This window comes from Pinus tabuliformis, chromosome 6 (genome assembly GCF_031772625.1).
Source record: "Pinus tabuliformis cultivar Carrire ecotype Pingquan chromosome 6, CPIR1, whole genome shotgun sequence".
NCBI classification, from domain to species: domain Eukaryota; kingdom Viridiplantae; phylum Streptophyta; class Pinopsida; order Pinales; family Pinaceae; genus Pinus; species Pinus tabuliformis.
Window position 1 is genome coordinate 1,111,174,680 of NC_142292.1, and position 25,870 is coordinate 1,111,200,549.

Consider the following 25,870-nt stretch of genomic DNA (forward strand, 5'->3'; position numbering starts at 1 on the left):
CAAGGGAAAAAACAAAAATGTAACTTAGAATGGCAAATGATTTTATTGTCCGATAGAATACTAAGGAATTTTCCCAAGACAGTCACAGTGTTGGGACCTTAATATTATATTCAGCCCAGACTATTAAAAGTTAAGGCAAATACTGAAATCCCAATTGTATAAACATTTTCTTATACACCTCTTGGTCAATTTCACAGAAATTACTTTTCATCTGCGCAATAAAAAGCTAATATTTTAGAGGTGAAAATTTGTCCATTTTTTGCAAATAAAAAATTGACAGAATAATGACAATAGCAACCTATCAAAGGGATCTACTTTTCCCATCTTCTTGACACCAATTCCAAGCCACATTCAGAAGCATGGGAATAGAAGGAACTGGATAAATGACTGCATACCCGCTTCAGTATGCTAACTCTGTCCTGAAGTCCATCGACAGCATGTTCATTGTCGTGCTCAGCAATTTCATGGGTGGCAAAAGAAGAGGATGCTCTAAGCCCACCCTCTTCTATTCCATCAAACAATGCATTTCGACTCGTACGATAATCCCTGAAAGGCAAAAGGAAAAGGTTAAATGAAATATTCACTCTCAAGAACATGGGTATATGTATTGCATTCCATGAGCAATATTTTTATTTCAAGTTCAACTTCATATTATATGCATCATCAAAAGTTAGTTTTGCTTAGGAAAGAAGCGAAAAAAATGGCAGCCACCGAATGATGACACATAGCAGCATAATAATGAACCATGTGTTAAATAAGCAGTTGAAATGAAGAATACATTCAAAATGTTCAATTTCTAGGGTACCAGCTAGAATTAAGTTTTTCTTCACCTAATTACTTCAATGATCAATTACACATTAGTTTCACTTAGCATTAAATTCAATATCATTTAGGCAGTTATACAGAAGAAAATCATCAACTAATAAACATGAAAGAGCAGTAAAGTAACCATAAAACAAAGACAGAAGAGACACAGAAATTAGGCTCACAGCCAAGGCAAACCCACACGGGGAAAACCCAGAAAAGTCTTTCCTTATGCGAGAGAGAGAGTTCCAAATTCATCAATACATCAGAAAATAATGATAGCAAGATAATAGCCAAACCAGTAACCAAAACCATGATCAAGTTCCTGATATTTCAGCCATTCCTAGAATTGCGGCCTCCTCCTGAAATTTCGGCCCTCCTGTAATTTCGCTGGATCAGAGATGCACGAGACATTATGTGATGTGTCCAAATGAGAAGAATTGATCTCCTTTATATAGCCTACAAGTGGGGGTCAAATGGGTGCCTCTTAGGGGCCCAGCCGACCTAATAAATTTGGAGGCAAATTAAAAAATGCCGACCTAATAGATTTGGAGGCAAATTTAAAAATTCAAATTTCCATTTCTTTTTGAACATGAAAATACCAACCATCCTACCATATTTTCCAACACTCCCTCTTAGCCAAGGATGTACTTTTCATTCTCTCTCTCACAACCCACAGCCTAAGGAAGAGATCACAAATACAAATCTCTCTCTCTCTCTATCAAGATCAATCTCCCCAATCAATCATAGGTTTCATAGCCCACAGCCTAAGGGAGAGATCATCAATCTCATCATAAGGAAAGATACATAGCATCCATCTCAAATCATCTCCCCGACCACAAGGTCTCACAACACACAGCCTAAGGGAGGAACCAAGAATACATCTCCCGAAGCATAAAATCTCACGACACACACCCTACAAGAGGAATCAACAATACATCCCCGGACCGCAAGGTCTCGACTCTCACGGCACACAGCCTACAGGAGGAATCAACAATACATCTCCCAGACCACAAAGTCTCACGACACACAGGCTACAGGAGGAATCACCAATACATATCCTTGACCACAAGGTCTCACGCCACACAACCTCAAGGAGAAATCAACAATACATCTCCTGGACCACAAGGTCTCACGGAACACAGCCTACAGGAGGAATCATGATGCTATGTAATTTTCTTCACATCAACAACCAGTTCATTATCAAAAATGTAGCCATGGTGGATCTTTTCAGCAAACAATGGCATTCAACTTGTTCATTCAGCTTCAACGGAGGCTTCTCTCATAAATAATCGACTTCAGTAATGGTTTCTCACGGAAGCAACCATCGACAACCATAGTAGAGTTTAGCAGACAATAAGTGGCTTCTCACAGAAGCAAGCATCAACAACCATAGTAGAATTCAACAGACCATAATCAAATCTAGCAAATAACAAGTGGCTTCTCACAGAAGTAGGCATCAACAATCATAGTAGAATCTAGCAGACCATAATCGAATCCAGCAAATAACAAGTGGCTTCTCACAGAAGCAAGCATCAACAATCATAGTAGGATCCTTCAAACCATAATCGAATCAAGCAAATAACCATAGACTTCAATAAAAACAAACATCATCAAATACATCAACGAACCAATCAGAGAATCAACCGATTCGATATCAAAGTCTTGCAGCTTCTTCAAATCATTCATCAGAGAGATGTCAATAGACCTGCAGCCCATTGTGCCAAAGATATCATCAGGCTCATGTCTTTACAGAAGCAACTCCCTCTTACACGGAAATCTTCTATATAGAAAAATCACTGGCTCATCTTTAACATATTTAGAACAACATCGATCTTCAAAACATCTAGCCATCTTCATAGAAACATGCTTCAATCAAGTTGATCTTGTTTGTTCCCTTTGAGTATAGAGCTTATCATGAGTCTTCTTGTCACATTGTTCTTCTGAAATTTCCAACGATTGCCACATCTTGGTAGTCTTCATTATGTACCTGCAATCCTCAGTAGGAGTTTATGGAAGAACAAGAACAACCAAGAAAGGCAAGAAACTGATAATGAAATAATCAAATTTCAATAAAAACAATCAAGATAATACTCATCTCTTGAGAGTATGTTAGCTCCCTCTTGATCTTAGCCTTCTCTGATCAAGTCAATCTCATCACATCAAGGAGTCCCTACCTTCATCAAGGAGTCCATGTCACCAAGGAATCCACATTATCATTAAGGAGTTTTCATCATCAACAAATAGTTCAATGAGTACAAGTCATCAAGGAGTCCATATCATCATCATCATATCAAGGAGTCTACATCAACAATGATTCCACATCATCATCATCAACGTTGAGGCGTCTACATTATCACCGAGTTCATATCATCATCATCAAGGAGCCTACATCGTCAATAATTCCACATTATCATCATCATCAAGGAGCCTACATCATCAATAATTCCACATTATCATCATCATCAAGGAATCTACATTATCACCGGGTTCATATCATCATCACCATCAAGGAGTCTACATCATCAACAAATCATCATTATAAAAGAGTCTAGTCCAATTCACCATCAACAAGTCCACATTATCATCATCAACATCATCATCGAGTCCACATCATCATCATCTAGATCATCATCATCATCAAAGAGTAAGCATCAAGGAGTCTAATAACATCATCCACGTGATCAATGAGTCATACATCATTATCAGCAAGAAGTACTTATCATCCTCAACATCATAGAGTACCATAGAGTACGCATCATTCATCATTATGGAGTCCACATCAACATCATCAAGGAGTCCATGTCATCACCCGCAACATCAAGAAGTCCATATCAGCATCAAAGTGTTCACATCATCAAAGAATCCATCATCCACATCTTCAGGGAGTCTACATCAACATCAATAAAGAGTTCACATCCACATCATCAAGAATTCTATATCATTAACGAATCCACATCATGAGTCCGCATTATCAACAAATCCACATCATTATCAACAAGTTCATATCATCAACAAGGAATTAGGGTTAGGTTCATTAGACTTAGATTTTCTTCACCAAACTCAACCTAGTATTTTACAAATCATAAACAATCCAATGTCAATATTAACTGGAATAACAAAAGAAACACAAGATACTTATCTTTGAGATCAAGACAACTCCCTCTTGGTCTTGATTCCTTTTAGAGTCCAACTTGCAAATCAGCCTCAACATCAAGATGTCAGATCTTTTAGCAGTCAATTCATAAACCAAACATTTTCTCAATCATTTATAAAAAGGTAGGGTTAACAGCTATTGGCAAGGGTTTGCAATTCGAACAACTAGGGTTATAACATCAAACCCTAATATATTTTCAAGTTTATAAAGCCTCAAATTCTCAGCAATGTCATTGCCTTCTTTCATCATGTTACTTCTTTCAATAGCAGCAAACAATCTTTGAGTTCATAAGCCTTAGGCTTTCATTTCCAACCCTTTTGCTTTGATAGCGTTTGCAGTCTGTTTTACTAGGGTTTTGACATCGAACCTTAATAATTTAAAGTTTGTCTAGGTTTTACAAACCCTAGATTCAACCTTCAAACTTTTCCAACTTCATCCAACTTGATTTTCCAATATCAACATTATGAAAGGTTAGTCCTAGGGGCTTAGCCCACAAATTACATAAACAAAAACTTTCAATTTTCCAAAACCTAGAATTTGCAGTCTTATCTTAATTCCACAACAATGAAGGAGCCTTGACATCCTTGCATTTATTTTCCAACTTCATTATCTTCGATATCAATAGTCCAAAGGTTTTACAAACCCAAAAACATTCAAAACATTGGACTTCCAAACCATTGTTGTTGTAAACTCAACAAGTCTCAACCTTTCAGTGTAGAAAAAGTATTTTGCTCTTGATATGACTTAACATCTTTATAAATATATATTGCCATGATCGAGAGAAATCTTCTATTACTATAACAGCAATATCATGTAAGAACCTTCCAGATCTTATTTAACACAGGCATCTTGGCATTCATCACTGTGATTGCTCCAATGGGTAGAATAAACCATAAAGAAAAAATTAGATGGATATCTAAGCCTTTAAACATTTTAACATACCTTTGATTATAATCTCCTCAAAAAGGTAATAAGTTATTTAGATCAGACAGGTTGGTTTCCTTGCAGAGGTTGGCCTACTTTCACAGGATTTCATCCTTCCTTTATATAAAAAGAAGGTCAGTTTGAGCAGTCTTCTTCAAATTTGGTAGATTTTATTAATTATTGGGTTATTGGGCTTAGATTAATATCCTTCCAGGGTCCTTGACTTCTTTATGGCATTTCAAAGATAACACATGATTCTTCAGAACTTGAGAACCTCAAAGAGTTCAAATGTAGGACTAGAAGCTTCAAAAATTACCTTCATTTCATGAGGGATCTTGAGCTTGATTGAACCTTAGACCTATGGTCATACTTGAAAATAATATGCTTATTGCTATTGAAGCCTCAGAACCGCACATATTTGAACTTTAGTTTCGCACAGAGCTACAAGTGCCTTAGTTCCGCAAATTTCCTTCTTAATCAGAAGCTCACAGGAGCTCGCATACCACAGAGAATTAATCCCTCAAGAAGTTTGGATCCTCAGATGCCTGGATCAATTACACAAAGGGTAATCTACAGCTTGGACAGAATAAAGAGGTAGCCACAGCATTATCCTTATAATTGTTGTTGTCTTGTAGTAACATATCCACCAAACTTCTAGATTTCTAACTTGTAGTAATCTGACCTTGTAAGATTTCTGACCTTCATACGAGAGAGTGGATAGGTTAAAAAAAAAAAAGATTACCACAGACTTCGGCCTTTGGATAGAGGGATTCAAACTCAGAACTTGAGCCTTTCTTCACAGCCTTTGGTTGAGCAATCATATTTGAATCAGATCATAGTGCAGGGAATAATCTTCAAATAGGCTTGTACAAGTCACAAGAAGAGAGATTTGCTTGCATAACTAAGTATAGAGGCTCACTTAAAATCACAGAGATGGACTTGACTACCACAGAACTCGCATACTTTCATATAAGTGTTATTACAATCCTAGGTCTTAGTCACTTCTTGAAGATTACAGAGGTTCGGATCATCTTATTAAGATCAATAAAAATCAAATAATGCTCGGGGAGGGAGGCTTCAATTTTAGGGAGCTCAGACCATCACCTTTCAATAGTATTAAGCCTTCCACCACATAGACGTGTGAGCTCCTTACACAGTTAAGAGATACCAATTCAGATCTCCTCGGATCAAAGACATAATGTTCACAGAACCTCGGACAAGATGGAGCAGACTTCGAATTCTTTTTATAGACCTCAGAGATCCCGATCACCATCTACAAAACCAAAGCAATTTGATCTGAGGTAATTCGGACCTTTTTGAATACCATGTCACAGAGATTTTTTTATGCCTTGGGAACTTCGCATATCATGTCACAACTTCAGAATTTTTTACCATATCTCAATTGTTCTTCGAACTGCTTATCGAACCATAGCTCTGATACCACGGTGAATTTCTAGGGTACCTGCTAGTATTAAGTTTTTCTTCACCTGATAACTACTTCAATGATTAATTAAACATTAGTTTCACTTAGCATTAAATTCAATATCAATTAGGAAATTATACAGAAGAAAAACATCAACTAATAAACATGAAAGAGCAGTAAAGCAACCATAAGACAAAGACATAAGAGACACAGAAATAAGGCTCACAGCCAGGGCAAAACCCACAAGGGGAAAACCCAGAAAAGTATTTCCTTATGCGAGAGATTCCAAATTCTAATGATAGCAAGATAATAGCCAAACCAGTAACCAAAATCATGATCAAGTGCCACGTCAAAATTCGCGCTCCTAAAATTTCGGCCCACCCTAGGATTTCGGCCCACTGAAATTTTGGCCCTCCGGTAATTTCGCTGGATCAAAGATGCATAAGACATAATGTGATGTGTCCAAATGAGGAGAACTGATCTCCTTTATATAGCCTTCAAGTGGGAGTCGAATGAGTGCCTCTTAGCGTCCTAGCCGACCTAATAAATTTTGGAGGCAAATTTAAAAATTCAAATTTCCATTTATTTTTCAAGATGAAAATACCAACCATGGCTACCATATTTTCCAACACAAAATATCATCCATGAGTGTCCAAAAGCAATTAATGGTATTCAACTTTGCTTACTATCTTTGTCTGACCTAGATTACAGTCTATGGTGACTTTGCAATGGCGTTTGACGCCATTGCTAGCAAAGCATCCCAAAATCACATTTTGTTGAGGTTTCACTGGTTCGAGCTCTAAGGAGAAACACTACACTTGTGACTTCAGGCTTGTGATTTTGTGCATATTGCCAGATAAAATAACAAAGACATGGATTTGGATGCAAGGGAAGGCTCCTTCATACCTCTAGACAGCTATGAAGCACTTTTTTTAACTGAGGGAATTGGGTTACCTTAACAGATTAAGCCTTTATTAAGTTTTTTTTTCCAAATAACTGAAAAGAAAAGAGGATGGGATAAAATAATACTTCACAACATAGTTAAATGAAAATGTTAATATTAATAGTTCACTCTTTCTATGGGCTTAATGGACAACTTGGACTATTTTGTTTGAGACTAACACAACCACAATAAACATGAATGATATATGTCAATCGACACCACTTTTCATCTTGAAAAATGTGATGGCATTGATCGGTGTATATCAACCACTTCTAATGTGGTTTTGTTAGTAAACCATGGTTGACTATGATTAAACATGTTTAAGTTATGATTGATTATGATTTATTATGGTCAACATGTGGTTGATTATGGGTGACCATGGTTGTCCATGGTTAGCCATAGTTGATTATGGCTAACGAAAGATTATGATTTCTTATGAAATATTGTGATTGATTATAAAATATCATGATTGACCATGATAGATTATGATTGATCATTGTTAACTATAGTTTACTTTGGCTTACTATGGTTGACTATGATTAAATGCACTCAAGTTATGGTCGATGAGGGCTTGTTATGGTCAACATATGGTTGACTATGGGTGACCATGGTTTCCCATGTTTAGTTATAATTAACTATGAAAAATTATGACTTACCATGATTGAACATGGTTGACCATGTTTGACCATATTAAAAAATGGATGACCGTGTCAACCCTTGGTCAACCATTTTTTACAATGGTTAACCATGTTGCATATGGTCAACCATGGTGGTCCACGTCTAACTATAATTGACTATGAAAGATTATGATTGACCGTGGTTGATCATGTTACCTATGGTATACCATGGTTGACTATGGTTGACCATGTCGAATATGGTCTACCATGGATGTCCATGTTTGACCATGGTGGACCATGGTTGACTATGTTTGACCATGGTTGTTCACAGTAGACCATAATCAACTATCATAGATTATGGTTGACCACATTAACTATGGTTTGTCATGGTAAACTATGTTTGACTATTTTAACTATGTTGACTAAGGTTGGCCATGTTGAGCATGTTTGACAATGGGTCAACCATTTTTACTATGGTTGACCATGCTTGACAATGGTTTTGTATCTTCTTTATGGTTCACTATGGTTAACCATGCTTGACCATTGCAGAGCATGTTTTCCATGGTTAACAATGACTAGACTTTGTTAATCACATGTGATGTTGGGATATGTTTGACTCATTGCATTGTTGGACAATAAGTTGACCATGGTTTACCATAATTGGTTAGGGACAACCATGGTTTCCCATGTTTTTTATGACTTACTATGGTTTACTATGATTAATGATGGATGACCATGAAAACATATTTGGTCATGGTTGGACTATGTGCGTCATGTTGTGACATTAAAACATGTTTGACTCATTTATGTGTTGGGATATGTTTTCCATATTCCTCCATAGGGTTGTCTTCATCATATTATGATGTTGGGATATGTTTGTCACATTGAGAAAGTAGATTATGTTTGACCCATTATGATGTTAGGTTATGTTTGGCACATTACAATATTGGGAAAAGTTTGTCACATTACTACGTGGAGATGTGTTTGTCACAAATGAAGTTGAGCAAAGGTTTTGTCACATTGTGACATTCAACAATGTTTGTCGTATTGTGTTGGTGGCATATATCGACATCTTTTATTAATATGTTTGAGCAATGTTCATTGTGTTTTGACATCATAGTTTTCACATTCGTTGGGTAATGTTTCTCACATTTTCATGTTGGTCAATGTTTGTCGCATGCGACATTGGGTAATATATGACACATTGCAATGTTAGGTTATGTTTGTCACATGGAAACTATAGGTGACAATGGTTAGCCACGTTTAACTATAAATGACTATGAAATATTATGATTAACCATATTGCCTATGGTAGTCCATGGTCAACCATATTTGGCCATGTTAACAATGGATGGCCATGATCAACCATATTTGGCCATGTTAACAATGAATGCCCATGGTCAACCATATTTGGCCATGTTGACGATGGATGACCATGGCCCACCATGTTTGACAATAGGTGACCATGGTTTTCCATGGTCAACCATTGTCACTATGGTTGACCATGATTGAACATAGTTCATTATGCTCAATTATGAGAAATTATTATTGCTTATGAAATATAATGATTGGTTATGAAAGATCATGACTAACCATGAAATATTGTGATTGACCATAGTTGATCATGTTTCATATGGTAAACCACGTTTGACCATGTTGACAATGGATGACCATGTTGAATATGGTGGACCATGTTTGACCATGGTGATCCACATTTAACTATAATTTACTATGAAAGATTATGATGCACTATATTTAACCATATTACTTATGTCAAACCATGATTAACTATGGTTGACCATGTTGATAATATATAACCATGGTTTGATCATTTTGAATATGGTCAACCATTTTTGAACATGGATGTCCATTTTTTTCCCATGTTTGACCATTTTTTTAATGATAAATCATAGTTGACTATTATAGATTATGATTGACCATGTTAACTATGTTTGGCCATGAATGACCATGGTTGACCATGATTGACTATGTTTGACCTATGTCACAAGGTTCGGCGAACCTGAAGGTTCAAGTTCGAAATTTGGCGAACCTGAAAAAAAAAATTTGAAATTCGTTCAGGTTCGCCGACCCTGAAATTCGAACCTCAAGTCGAACTTGAACGAACTCGAACCTAAACGAACCTGAAGGCGAATTTTAACGAATTTTTTAAGGTTCGATTTTTTTAATGATGCACTGAGAACTTCATTATAACAGCCATGATAGTTGTTTTATCCTACCTTCATCACTGTACTCTAGACCATCATGTTGACTGTGATCATGCGAGAGTGTATTCCATGACTGCAGGATCATTGTGATCTTTCTTACACCGAGACAGTGAGATCATGTAAAGATAGTGAGGGACCCGAAGATCTTTCCATTACATATATATATACATTGACTGTTAAGAAATAGATTCACCGAGATGAGATACTATTCCTCACTATACTGAGGTCCTTACTGTCTCATTTATTCCGAGACTGTAATGGTTACTATGGCTCTTTGTTATGCAGGGATTGTATCCTCCGAGAATGATCATTTTTGCGTTGTTATTGTGCCACAATTGTAGTATATATATGTGTGTGTGTGTGAGATTGAGACAACGTCTAACATCAATCTTATTAGGCCGAGAGAGAGGTTCTATCATTGTTGTTCTTTGTCTAGAGTCTAGACTTCTACAGGAGTATCACCGAGGCCTTAATGCCAAGCCTGCTATGCGAGATCCATTAACACTTTGCCTTTGTCCTAGATCTTTGCTACTCCATTCAGCTGAGATCCTCACAGGTATGTCGAGATCACTAGCTATGCAATTGTGATATGTCTAGGTAGATTTGTATGCTAAAACAGATATGCCGAGAATGTCTAATCCTTCAATCTTTGCAACGTCCATTATACAAGGTTATTCCTGCTCCATTAGACCGAGGTCATATATAGATATATATATATATATATATATATATATATATATATATATATATATATATATATATATATATATATATATATTGAAAAATATGTATAGTCAAACCTAATGCCGAACCTCATTCGAACCTGATCGGAAAATTCGAATTCGAATAGAACTTAATCGTTGTCAAACTCGAATTCGAACTCAAACCATGTGACATAGTGTTTGACCATGGTTTAACCATGCTTGATGATGGTTGTCCATGTTTTATGGTTGACTATGGTTGACTATGGTTGAGCATGGATGACTACATGTTTGACCATTCTTGAGAATGTTTGCACATGGTTAACCATGATAAGACTATGTTATCACATTATGACATTGGGCTATGTTCAACTTATTGCATTTTTGAAGACTTTGTTAACTATGGTTAAACATAGTTGGCCAAGGAAGACCATGGTTGGCCACAATTAGCCATGTTATTTATGACTTACTATAGATTATTGTGATTAATGATTGACCAACATGGTTGATCGTGGTTGGACCGCGTGTCACATTGCGACATTAACGCACATTCGACTCATTTATATTGGGTTGTGTTTGTCACATTCCTCCATTGGGTTATGTTCATCAAATTGTCATTGGGCTATGTTTGTAACATTGAGACATTATTAGGTTTAAACCATGTGATGTTGGGTTATGTTTGGCACATTACAACATCAGGTAAAGTTTCTCACATTTTGACATTAGGATATGTTTGTCACAAATGACATCAAAAGTTTGTCACATCGCGACATTAGGATATGTTTGTCAAAATGTAGCATTGAACAATGTTCTTCATATTGCAATAGTGCCATTTATTGATCCATACTTATGCACGAACGCAACAAAATACATATATACACATAAACACAAAGATGTAGCAAAAATAAAACTTCATTTCATTAATATCAAAGAACTGAGATACGCTTACATACAAAAATGGAAAGAAACTATCTCGAGCGATGGTAGCTTATATCTTAGAAGAGATGTGACAGCTACATGCCTCTGAACTGTGTTACAATAAGGCTCAAATGCATATTTATTATTGAGAAATAATGGAAAACCCTAAACATCCAAAAACCTAACCCTGAGAGATGAAGCACCAAAACTATGGGCCCTGTTCGGGTAGGTTGGTACATCAACTTTATGGGGTCGTAACTTTGGCATACGATCTCCGTTTGACGCTCACAATACCTCGTTAGAAATATATATCCAAGGAATACAACTTTCGACTATAAACATTAGTTAATGGGCCATGTTTTCTCGTTTTCCAAAAAAAACATCGTTTAGGGCCTCAAAACGGCTACAGAAGTTCAAGGCCCATAAAACTGCGAAAAATAGTAAATTGTGCTACAATTAAGGAAACTGAAAAACTGATATAAACAATGGTGGGGGTCCAAGTGGAATAGGAGGGTGGCCACCAATATCCACCTCAATCAATCCTCCCCCCTTAAGAAGCAATGGTCCCCATTGCGTTGAGGGCCTCCATGAGATGGGGAAACTTTTGTTGAACTTGGTCCCTAGTGAGCCACTTGTCTTACTAGAGGAGTTGGCGAGCTTTGACAATCTGATATATTTGGATATTCTATTGGTGAGTATTCGTGATCTGTGTGTCCATGATTCAATCAGTTGTGCCCTGTTCCATGCATTCTTGGTTTAACTTTGTTGGTCTGAGTTGTTCTACAATGTCTGATGTGTCCAGTAATGGTGGAAAGTATGGTCGAAGGCAATCCACATTGAACACTACATGTAGGCCAAGGAATGGAGGAATGTTGAGCTCGGAATAATTGTCCCCTACAGCCTTAGTGATAGTGTAAGGCCCATATTGGAGCAGGTGAAGCTTGCGGTAGGGCCCAGCGAGGCGTTCCTTCTACAAATGTAACCAAATGAGCTATGAATTAAACTTTTAAATCAATGTAGATTCTAGAATGATGAATATGGATCGATGTATTTCATTACTGAATCTCGTGGTGTATGGATGAATGATGCATGTATCAATATGAATGATGAGTATGGATCAATGTATTTCATTATGTACTTCAATATGTCCAACATCCCCCCTTCCCCCCTAAATTTCCCTAAAATTTGAGGGTACTCCCACATATCCCCCCTATGTGTCTTTCCCCACCCACATCCCCCCGTCCCAGAGCCTTGGTGGAACGTAGTTATTGAGAGACATCAAAGTAAATTCAATTTTGTAGAGTATGTTACAAGCACATAGGAAAATAATACAAAAGGGCCAAATATCTATAAAAAAAAATTGCCAAAAGCTTTTGTAATAAAAAGAAAGCCTTAATGTGATCGTTTTTTTGGTTCTTGTTGCATAAAATATTTTTCAGCAATGTGTTTCTAGTGAACTCACCACTCATCTTTACTGAAATTTGGGCAGCTATGGGATGAATTTCCCCATAGCCCTAGAAGAAGCCCAAAAGCCCCAAGGAAGAATCCAAATCGATCAAGGAAAATTAGTAATTGGCTTATTTAATATTACTCAAGGAAGCAAATGGAAATATATATATATATATATATATATATTTGGGCAAACCTTTAATTAAAAGGAAAATATAATTGAAAAAGAAATTCAAGTTTTATTATCTCTCCAAAATTACAAAGTCAGCATAATAAGGGTTACGATTGGGCACCAAAAGATATTCCATTATTTCAATATAAATAAAGATCCTTGAAAGCACGATCAAGTGTATTACATGAGAGATAATGATTCGTCTATCGTTTAAAGGGTTCACTACGTGGTTCGAATAATTCTTTGCTCGAGCTCGTATGGCATCTCAGTCATATGGTTCGCATCACTAGGTGTCACTACATAAGTCCATATTATTTTAGGGTTTGCAATAGCACATCTCTGCAACTCATATATGCGGCTCATTTCATGGGATGCTCACCTCAACTCCGATCGCACTCTAAGGATGACCTGCAACAGTCACAACGAAGAGAAAGGGGTCGCATCTCTCATATCAGTGACACAAAAAGATGGTCTGTGTAATTCGCTCAAACGCCTTTGTTCAAATCTGAGATCTGCACACTCGTCTCTGTGTTGTATATCTTCCAATCGCATCGCACTTGTAGTCACTGTATCTATGGCACCGAAATAATGTATCATTAATGACAGTGGCATCGCATCCTTTGTTTTTATGACTATGGCATCTATATATTACGTTGTATATATGTGTATGGTCTCAGCACAGTTGGCTCATGTGTATGGTCACATTATATATATCATAGGCATGGCTCATATATCACAGTCTCGGCTCAGTGTATGGACACGTTATTCGGTATGGCTCATATGTATGGTCTCAGCACAGTTGTTATGGCTCAGCGTTTTTATTATGGTTTCGTTGTAACACAATCAATATGATCGGAAGTCGATGCAAGTGCAAATCCTTATCTCAACCCAGCAATATATAGTCTCAGCATTGTTATGCTTCTCTATGTTTAGGTCATTGCATCCTCAATGTATGTTTTCTTATGACTTCATTGGCATGTCAGTGCAGATGTGTGCAGCACAGCAGTATGGCGTCATGTATGTATTGCAATATCAAAGGTTTCCATCCTATCCTACAGCACTTCTGAAGACTCAAGTGAAACCCTAGTAACAGTATTAGCATGATAGAATTAATGATATTACAATGACTGTATAGTTGACAGTGATTTCAGTGTCTCTATGGCTGGTGTAAAGTTCTAATAGTTACTCTCTTGTACTTTGTTTAAGTCAGTTCACAAATGAAATTGTGAACTGACTTTGGAGGCCTGATATGTATATGATGTCTCATGATGATGTACTTTATTTCTGAGATGAACAATTGATGAAATCTAATAGAAGAAGAAGAAGAATTCCAGGTTTTCCCCCTTGTGGGACTTTCCCCCTGGTCTCCGACCAATCTTGGTGTCTCTTTATATGCATGCTTTTCTTTTGTTGTTCATGTTACTGTTCCGCAGTATTACCGATATTGTTGTTCTTTCTACATAATTGCATATGTTGTAATAATGTTATAATGTTATGGGGTGAATTTAATAAGAAAATGAAGCAATGCAATTATCAAAGCAAAGAACAATATAGCCCTAAGAAAAATTAACAATCTTCAGGGCAGAAGGCAACAGAATGAAAGCATTGCAAAGGAAGAGTTTTCTGAATGAAAAGTTGAATTTTATCAAATAAAGGTAGCAAATTAATTAAATAAAATGGTAAACTCAAGGATAAAAATGAACATGAGAAAAGGAAAAGAATTGAATGAGAAGGAAGAGAAACACAAAGCAAGGGATAAGGAAAAAGAATGTTAATGAAAGAAACAAGAAGTTGAGCCTTCAGTGGATAGAAGAACCAAATCTAGCATTTGCTTTTAGTTCATGCAAGCAAAGAAGGAAGGCACTTAAATATATTTCTTTTCTTTGCATATTGTATGCATTTGGTAAATAGTTTTGACATTTGTCAAATGCTGTGTAGGCTATACCCAAGAACATAAAGAGTTCAAAGTTAAATTCTGATTAAGTCACAATTTTGTAGAATATGCAATGGGAGAACAGGAAAGTGATATTGGTTCAGTAGCATATTTTTTTACTTTACCTTTCATAAACGGATTCTATTTGAAGAAAAAAAATGGACCAAATCTATATAATCCAAACTGCCCCCAAAGCAAACTGAGAGGCAGATTCTCTCCTACCCATATTTACCAAATTTGACAAAATAAGCCAAAAAAAATCAGAAATTAGGAACTTATTCAGCTTTATTTGCTTCAAATCCAATTCACTTCACTTGAAAAATGTTTCAAAACAACAAAAGCCACAATTTGTCCCCTTTTCCATTATCTCAGTTCTGGAATGTTGGAATTTTACATGGAAAACAGCAAAAGATAGAGAGAAACCCCATATTGTTAGAGAAATAGGTCATAAGATGAAGATTATGAAATGATCACACACTCGAGAAGTAGGGTGCCCTCTCAAAAAAAGAGGCATTATGACCACATAAAGATGACTATCTCAACCTTAGCCATAACCAAGATCCAGGATTGTTCTAATAACACCATATATGAATTTAATCCCTAACATCAAAATCTATATAGCCCTTCAACAATCCACATTCAACTGGAACATCAAACAATATTCCATTCAACTGCATCCTCTTATGTACTATCTGTAATCAAAAATATGAAGCTACACACACTGTTGCATTGACACTTGTTCTACAGCTACTACAGCCATTGTTAATAAAGAAAAATAAAGGCTATTCTCTTAGGTGAGAAAGATTTGCCTGCCTAGCTTGACATGAGAGGGAAATTCCTTTAGCCAGTGATTATTATCCATTATTTGGCATCTTATTTGGCATTGAGGTGCCTATCAGTATCAAGGTGCTTTCACACTAGATTGTTCATAAAATTCATAGCAAGCTTCAGAGTATAAGTCTTAAGAGGCTTAGTTTGACTCTATATTTGTAGTTTGTTGTTCCTTTTGTATTTCTCCTTTCTCATTGTAAATAATTCACTCCTACAAAAATATATACTATGTTGTAACCCTAAGAAACTTGGTCAAATATGATCAGTATCTGACAGTTCTGTACTTGTACAAATAAATAATACAATATAGAATATAAATGTGTTTAGTTCTGATCATTCTTCTATTGTCCTTGCATATTTGTCTCCTTGCTTGTTTACTTGTATGTGAGTTCCTTTTACATTGTTGTTATTGTGCATATATGTCATCACTAATAGGCTTTTGGCTACAAGCTATCTTGGAGTATAAAGCTCCAATCTATCTAATGTAATAATGAAACATAATGAAAATATGTTACATAAGTGGCATTGATATCTAATTATGATATGTATTAGTTTAATAGATGTCATGAAGAAAGGCAATTAGGTTATGCAACTGCCTACTAGCTCAGTAAAAGAGGATTAACGTCAATGCACTTGATGACTCCACCATTAATAAAAATACTCATTTTCATATCTTTTGTTCCTATTTCATATACGGTGCATAGTTGATTTCATAGCACAGTATAAGAGCGATACCAAACCCTATGAGATTGGAAATACTGGAATCCAGAGTTTGTGAATAAGGTCAAACTAATTTCAAGGTGTAAATTGTGTCATATTTTTGTGAGAAGAAAGTTATGTTTGTGTTGCTGTGAAAGTAAAGGTTTAAAAAGAAACAAAGCCACCGCTGTCATTTCAAAGGTTTCAAGCAACGTCCTAAAACAATATAAGAGTGATAAAAAAAACCCTATGATTCTAGAAATATTGGAATCCAATGTTGGTGAAGAAGTTCAAACTAATTTCAAGGTGAAAACAGCATCCATATTGTTGTGAGGAGGACACCTGCATTGCTGGGAGAAGAAAGTTGTGTTTGTGATTCTGTGAGAGGAGAAGGTTTAAAAAGAAACAAAGTGACTGCAGCCATTTCAAAGTTTTGAAGCTGAAAAAAAGAACACAGCTGAAAGGCAAAGTCATGAGTATTAATCAAAGAGACAGAACAACCATTGGTTGTGTTCAGGAAGAAAGGGCTGCCACAAGACGCGACTAGAAGAGCCGCTGTAAGTCATCACATCAAGGAAGTAGAAGCCAGAAATAAGAATTCTACGGGATTGGTTGCTAAGGGGAAGAAAGCAGTGAAGAGAGTCACCAAGGAAAACTATCACGCAAATCTGTGATAAACTGTCACAACCACAAGAAGAAAAAGGCCAGCCACCAGTCCTTCATACCTCTGTTGGTCATAACTACCACTAAAGGAAGCCACTAGTCCATCTGGCATAAAGAAAGAAGCCGCCACTTCTATGTGCCCACACGATCAAGCCAGCGCTTACCAATGACAGTGCAAAAGAATTACAACCCATATGTGTATCTCCTAAGCTACCCAGTGATAAAGAGCACAGACTCTGATACATTGATTTATCCAACAGCATTTTAAAGGTATTCTTTAGTCCTGAAATTTCCCAACATATAAGAAGCTTTTTTGAAGCATTTCAGAATGGAAATCCCTTTGGAATAATTCGATGGATATGATTTTCATGCATGGAAAATAAAGATTCAAATGCATTTAACAAGTAAAAATTATGGTGAATAGTCAAAGGCAATGAACCAGAACCTACACAGCCTAGTAAATTGATTGATTGTTTTGAGTGGTCAAATCTTCGATACAGGAAAAAATCAAGAAAATCCTTGAATTTGAGAATTTCAATAATTGGAGAGCTTGGGAACTTGATAAATCCGAGAACTTGAGAATTCATAGAATTCGGGAATTTGAGGAATTTAGGAACATGAGAATTTAAAACTCAGGAACCAGGGAATTCTACCCTGATGATCAGACATCATAATGGAGTTACCTGCAAGATTCAAGATCCATAGAGGGGAGAAGTTGCTTAAGAAAAAGTCTTTCTTTTATGTTGTTGTTGTCAATCAAGCTTTAATTGTTATAATTGTAGCATTAAGAGGGGATGTTGGGTATATAACACACTAGTATATCCATTGTAATGAATGTCATAAAGGCATGGCTTTAATAGATATAATTGTAGCATTAAGAAGGGCTGTTGAGTATAACACACCAGAATATCCAATGTTATGAATGTGATAAAGAGCATGTTACATAAGTGTGGCTTTAATATTTGATTATGATAGGAATTACCTCAATAGATGTCTTTAAGAAAAGGAAATTAGGTTATGCATGTAAATTTTACTAAGCCCAGCTAATAGCAAAATTTACTACTTAGTCAATCCACTTGCCGTAAATTTAATTTACTGCAATTCTACTGAATAAAAGCACTGCTGGAATTTTTAACAGGTAAAATAAATATCAACAGCAGAAGCAAAATTGACCAATCTCATACACATGAACACAGAAAAGCATCCCCTTCAAATATGTTGTTCATTTACACAAGTTTTACAGCATACAAGGACTTCCTGCCCTGGGAAATTAAATGTCCACTAAGGAAAAATTACAAACAGCAAAACCTGAATTTTCCAGTAGAGAAAAACCAATGTTCCACCAAGGTTCCGAGACGAGGGGGCGAGGGAGCGAGGAGGCGCGGGAGCGGCCTATGCAAAAGCTCCCCACCATTTTTTAGGAAACGTGGGTGAGCATCACGGTCTTAAAAACTTATAAATATAAAATATAATTTATTAATTGAGTCCACTATGACAATTGGGTTTGAATTGAAAAGCTGCAAAGCATGATCATTAATATGAATATCATTATCTAAATTTCTAATATCATATAAATTTAAAATTCTAATTTATAATCATACATCATAAACTAAACAATCTATTACAAAATTCACCAAACCAAACCAAACCACTTAAACTAAACAATCTATTACAAAATTCAATCCCAATTTTACCCATAACAATCAAATCTAATGTTTTCTTTTAGACCTGCAAGAACAAGTTTATAAAGCACGGTGTGAAATTAAGGATAAGCCGCTTAGCAATACAATTTTTCTCACAAGCCACAGCAATATTCCCTCGAAATCCTTAGCTTCTTACGGGATTAAAGGCCATGCAGTCTGATCGGGCATTGCTTCAAACTTTCAAGAACAGCTGCTGCTTAATAGCATAATTATATTCATTTCAAATCTCCAGAGATCTCGACAATTCTGCTAAACCAGACACATATATTAAGTCAGCGACAGAAATCGCTGTATCTATAAAGTCATCAAAAATACAAATATAATGCTGAGAAGGAAGCGTCTTCAGTCAACCACTTTCTTCCAACATGTATATACATTCTATATGAAAATTTCGTACACCATTTCGTCAAACGAATACGCACATCTCGTCAAACAAATACGCACATCTTGGAGTTTATGTATATATATTTGGAGTGATCAAAATACGGTGTTTTCCAGCGATATAGGAATGCTAGTGACGTTATTTAAAGAATATGAGGGTGGTGCCTGTACTTATACCTTGGAGACTCTGGTATCTAAAAATATTAACAATTATATTACTTATTACTTATTAGTGACAGGGTTGAGTCGTTTCTTCATCCTGCAACAAAACGTGCTCTACATATGTGAGATCAGGATACGACTTGATGTTGAAATCTTACACCCTGTCATATTATCAACCTCCAAAACATTAGCAGTGGAAGATGTAGACAAGAAACGACCCCCCTTGTCCCCCTTTTCGGAAATGCCCCCTCAGGAAAGGGAAACGACCCCCTCGCACGTCCCCCTGAGTTTCCTCATTTTTGGGAGCGTGTGGAAACGTCCCCTACTCGTCCCCAAGTCCCCAAAGCGCGGGGGAGCGAGGAAACTAGACCCCTTTGGGGGGGGGGGGGGGGAGTCCCCGTGGAACACTAAGAAAAACCCACTTCAACCTCATCCATATGGTCTGTACCGCCTGCAAACCTCTTGGCCACACACTTGTCCTTACGCAGCATGTACAGGCCAATTTGCTTGTTGCCCATCACACATGTAGCAGCCTGCTGCCTTCTGCAACCTGCCCTTTGTTGTATGGCTGCCTTGTGCCCCTGTACAGATGCTTTCTTTGCTGCAAATCTGCCCATAAATGTGTCCTTTGCTTTTTGGCTGCTAGATCTCTCTATTGTCGCCCCTTGCTCTCTTCCTCTCGAATCTGCACACTTGGATTGATGTCCTTCTCCACCCAATCCCTGAGATCCTCACTATCCTCACTATGTGTCTTCTCCCCTAGCCTAACATTCCTTTGATAACTTTGAGTTATTAAATAATCCATATCCCAAATCTCCACAGTGATTAACAATTTAATCATCTTAACTTCACTCGAGATTAACAACTGAAATTTATCTAATTCAGTAATGCAAATGACCTTTGCATTTCATTAGATTAACTCACTTTTGCTTATAAAAGGAAATAAATTTAATAATTCCTTACTTAATTTGCATTAAGAGTCCTTTCGACGACTTCCACAGGTCCAGACACTTAGACCTATATGGAAGTACCTATCTGGTGCCACCATCAACAACACTCCCTCTTAGCAAACAAAATACTTCTTGAAGAGCCACCTAGAACTGGTTTTCCCTCCAGTCCTGGCACAATGTCTCATGCATCATCCTTCACCATGGCTTCCCTCCAAACCTCCTTGTCTACTGCCTCTTCAATGATGCCACTCATTAATGCCCTGTAGTTTGGAAACTTCTTTAGCGGCCTGCTCTCTCTGAATGTGCTCCTAAGACCCTCCACATGCCCCTGAGCATCCCTTAATGTCTGCTCAAACCGCCTAAGTCTGTTAATAAAAATGAAATGAACTACTATCTCCTCCCAACCTAAAGGTTGAATCCCTAAAGTGGAAGTCTCTACATGTTTTTCTCCCTTAGGAGCCTCCTGCTCTTCATCCTTTGTCACTATTGGTGGCAACTCATGAGACTTCCTAGATGCCAAGTTCTCCTCAAACTTAACATCTTTACTCACAATTGTCTCCCTCTATGTTGGTACGAAGATCCTGTAAGCTTTTGAGGTCTCACTATCTCCAAGGAATATCCCCTTCTCTCTTGAAGGCTCCAACTTCGTCCTCTTCTCCACAAGCACATGGATATATACAATACAACCAAAGATCCTCAAGTGTCATATCTCTGGTTTCACCTATGTAAAAGCTTCCTCAAGAGTCGTGTCCCCTAATACCCTCTGAGGATTATTGTTCTACACATATACTACAGTGTTACACAATTCTACCAAAGAAACATAGGCAAATTCTGGTCATGTATCATTTCCTTGGCATAACTAATGATGGACTAATTCTCTCTATGCAACCCCATTTTGTTGATGGTTGAACGAGACTATAAACTCCCTCTTGATCCTTGCAGAAATCCTTGAAGTCATTAGAGGTGTACTCACCCCCATTATCTGAACTCGAGACCTTGATGTTATTGTTTGTCTAGTTCTCCACCTAAGCCTTAGAACTCCTGAAACTAACTAAAGACCTCGTCCTTGGTCCGCATGAACTAGATCCACGTCTTCCTAGACTAGTCATCAATGAACATCACATAGTTTAGTGCTCCCAACACCAATGCCACTGACATCGATCCATGCACATCTAAATGAATGAGATCCAAGATCCACTTGGACATGATCTCCAGGATTGGAAAAGTAGCCTTGCATTCTTGTAAAGTACACACCCTTTCCACACATCTTGTTGCTCAACACTGAAGTCTGGGAGACCAATGACAACCTCTTTTAAGATCGGCAATCCCCTATAGTGTAGGTGTCCCATCTTCCTGTGCCACAACTTGTACAAATTGTTTGTTAGGTCCCTATAATACTGGTGTAGCCCCATGTTAGGAACCTTTAATACTAGTGTATCCCCTATATTGTTATTGTCGTGGGCCATAGAAGCCCATTATTGTTATTGTTGTGCCCTTACATTATTATTACTATGTAGGGCCTAATTATATTTTTACCCTTTAGACTCCTATATATACCAAGGAGGTCTTGCCATTTGAATCATCCAAGAATTGTTCATTTATGTGATGTAAAAGGAGGTTGCCCCCTCAAAGTGTATTATTATCAAGCGTTGATCTATCTCTTCTTATGTTTTTGTGATCTGGTTACATAACATTTGGTATCAAAGCTCTTGATCTCAGGTTTTACTGCTTCAAACAGGTCATCTTGGCATTTTCGCTATAACTTTTTTTTCTGGGAGGGTTCAGAAGGTGAAAATTCGACCACGTGGAGTAGAAATCTTGATGAACATTGTATCCAAGTTTCAAATCTTGGTTTGCTATATCTGCAGATATATGATCCAAGGAAGTTAGGGTTTCTAGAGGATCCTAATTATGTCTCCCTAGGAAAATCATCATAATTTTTGCTTCGATCATCCAATTTGAATTCGATAAAAGTGACTAAAAGTGAACAGCCTGTATTTTTACGAGTACGAGTTTCAGGGCGAAAGGTTGTAACAATTGTAACAATGACATGTGGCATCCCATACACATTCGCTATACTAAACCAATCCATAATCAAGACATCGTTGGAGATTTGGCATAATTTTGCCTTGAAGAATCTAGTCTTGATCCAACCTATGGGGTTGGAAAGAAGACACATTAAGCTACCGTACGACGAAGTTTCAGACCTTGGCAGCCCAATCACAGAGATATAACAACTTCAAGGTCGGCCAGATCAACAAGCTCAAAATCAAGCTCTTGAAAACAAAAAGGAAGAGGAAGAAATGCAACACTATATATCAAATTTACAGGACCAAGTGAAACAAAGTTCACTCGCAAAGAGCAACCAAAGATGAACTGGAAGCGAGGATGAATGTTAACATGGATGGTTAAAAGGGGACATGGAAGTTTTAAAAGCAGACATAAAAGTAGACATGGAAGGTTTGACAAAATTGTTTCAAGAAACGCTTCCTAGTGGTCACAAGGTATTCCATAAAACTCATGATGAGAACAAAAAGAATGTGAGTCATGATTTTAGAGACTCCAACTTTGGGTGGAAGACCAACCACATTCCACAGATCAATATGAGGAAGTTTGATGGCAAGGATCTGGTAACATGGATACCATAGGTGGAGCACTTCTTTGATCTACACGATGTGCAACACACACAAAAGGTATGCATTGCATCTTTATATTTAGAACCCAATCAGTTTGTGTGGTATCGATGGCTTTGTTTTCATAAATCACTTGTCACTTGGATAATTTTTACGAACGAATTGATAGCACATTACGAGAATACAAAGAGCAATGCCAATTGATAAATCTCAAACAAAGGGGTTCAGTTGCGGAGCACATTTAGAACTTCCAAAGATTGAATATAAAGGTAATTGATATTCCAGAGGAGCATCTTACTGATGTCTTCATAAGGACTTTAAGGGATAGCATCCAACATGAGGTTCGCCTTTGGAACCTAAATTAGAGAATGCGTTCAGGGTGGCGAGAAACGTTGAAAGCAAAATTATGGCAACAAGCAGGTCTACCACTCACAACTATAAAGATGGAAATATTGTCGCTCCTAGCCTCCCACAACCTACAAGGGTAATGCCACAACAATTAGAGGAAAAAAGAAAAAAAGGGCTTTGTTACAGTTGTCATAGCAAACATTGTAAAGGTCATAAGTGCACCGACAAGAAATTATTTTACATAGATTGTGAAGAGGAAGAAAAGGAACAAGAAACATCAAAAGAAGAAGATATACACCAGGAACCAGTGCCAGCGGTTGAAATAGAATAAATCAATCCGACCATATCTCGTAATGCATTGGTTGGAATTACCACTGCTCAAACTCTCAAGATGGAAGGATATATCAAGAAGAAAAAAGTAACAGTGTTGATTGATTCAAGCGGTACCCATAATTTTATTGATTGTAAGATGGCCAAGGATTTGAATTGCTTTATATATCTTGCACCAAAGTTGCAAGTGATGGTTGCAAATGGAGGAACTATAAATTGCACAGGGAAGTGCCATAATATCAATCTAACCATGAGGTAATATGTATTGAATAGTTCAATGATTTTCATTCCAATGAGTGGTGATGATGTTGTATTAGGAGTTGAATGGTTACAATCTTTGTGGACAATAGCTTTTAATTTTCAAGAACTTTTCTTGAATTTTTTTTCGAAATGAAATAAATTTGAATTAAGGGGTATCGCAAGGAGACCTGGTAAGATAATCAACTCTAATTGTATGACAATTTTTGAAGAAGGAACAACGAGATGTAATTGCACAATTTTTCTCACAAGATGTTCAAATATCTAAGTCATCCATTTCTCCAGATCTCCAAAGAATCCTTGACAATTATTCCAAGGTATTTGATACTCCAAAAGGTCTCCCACCTATTCGAGATCATGATCATGTTATTTGCTTGATTCCAAGAAGTGTTCCTCAAAACATCGAACCTTATAGATATCCCTATGCCCAGAAAAGTGAAATTGAACATAGGGTTTCAAAAATGCTAGAGGATGGTATAATTCAACCTAGCCAAAGTTCTTTCTCTTCTCCAGTAGTATTGGTGCACAAGAAGGATGGATCATGGCGTATGTGTCCAGATTATAGAGAGCTCAACAAGCTCACTATTGAAGATAAATTTCCAATTCCTGTCATTGATGAATGTTGGATGAACTACATGGAGCAATTTACTTCACCAAGTTGGATCTTCTTTCAATATATCATCAAATTAGAATGAAGATAGAAGACATTCCAAAAACAACATTCAAAACTCATGAAGGTCATTATGAATTTTTGGTTGTCTTTTGGCCTTACTAATGCGCCTTCCACATTTCAAGGTGTGATGAATTCCACTTTCAAAGTTTCAAACCCTTCCTTAGAAAATTTGTTTTGGTATTTTTTGATGATATACTAATCTACAATAAGTCTTAGGAAGATCATGTTCAACCTATTGACAGAATGCTCAAACTACTGGAGGAGAAAAAATTGTATAAAAAACCCTTCAAATGTTTTGAGGCACAAGAGGCGGAATATTTGGGTCATATTCTCATGAGATAGACCCTAACAAAATTAAAGCCATAACAAAACGAAAATTCCCACAACCTTAAGGCATCTTCGACGATTTCTCGAGTTGACAGGGTATTTTCACAAGTTTGTTAAGAATTATGGAGCAGCACCTCTAACAACATTACTAAAGAAAGACACATTTTCTTGGACTCTAGAAGCAACTAAGGGCTTTAAACATCTTAAAGAGGCAAGGTGCCAAGCACTGGTCTTAGCTACACTAGACTTCACAAAAACCTTTATTATGGAATGTGATGCCTCAAGAAATGGCATTGGTGTTGTTTTAATGCAAAAAGGAAGACCCTTTGCCTTTGAAAGTCATCCAATCAAGGGAAATAATTTACACAAACCTATTTATGAGAAGGAATGCTAGCAATACCACATGCCCTGAAACAATCATGCCCTTACCTAATGGGAAGACACTTCAAGGCAAAAACAGATCACGAAAATCCTAATTACTTCTTGGAACAGAGATTATTTTCAAAAGAGCAGCTAAAATGGGTCACAAAGATGTTGGGTTATGACTTTGAAATCATCTACAAAAAAGGGAAGCAAAATGTTGTTGCAGATGCACTCTCAAGAAAGGATGAGGATGTGGAGGCATTACTCTATGCCATTTCTATTA

At 37.0% G+C, this 25,870-nt stretch overlaps 1 protein-coding gene across 3 annotated transcripts in view; it reads right to left on the bottom strand.

The window, feature by feature from the left end:
* Positions 1–25,870, bottom strand: part of BS14A (BET1P/SFT1P-like protein 14A) — a 166,736-nt gene that overhangs the window by 105,132 nt on the left and 35,734 nt on the right. Inside the window, exons 2-3 of one of the 3 annotated variants that reach the window (XM_089425207.1) lie at positions 19,299–19,408; positions 396–546 (exon numbers count right to left, since the gene is read on the bottom strand). In XM_089425207.1, coding sequence (XP_089281333.1) covers positions 396–546; positions 19,299–19,330 — 183 coding nt within the window. In that variant the 5' untranslated portion in view covers positions 19,331–19,408. Of the gene's footprint in view, positions 1–395; positions 547–2,512; positions 2,792–19,298; positions 19,409–25,870 lie in introns of those variants that run through there. The other 2 variants (XM_089425217.1, XM_089425213.1) reach the window with 2 other exon arrangements.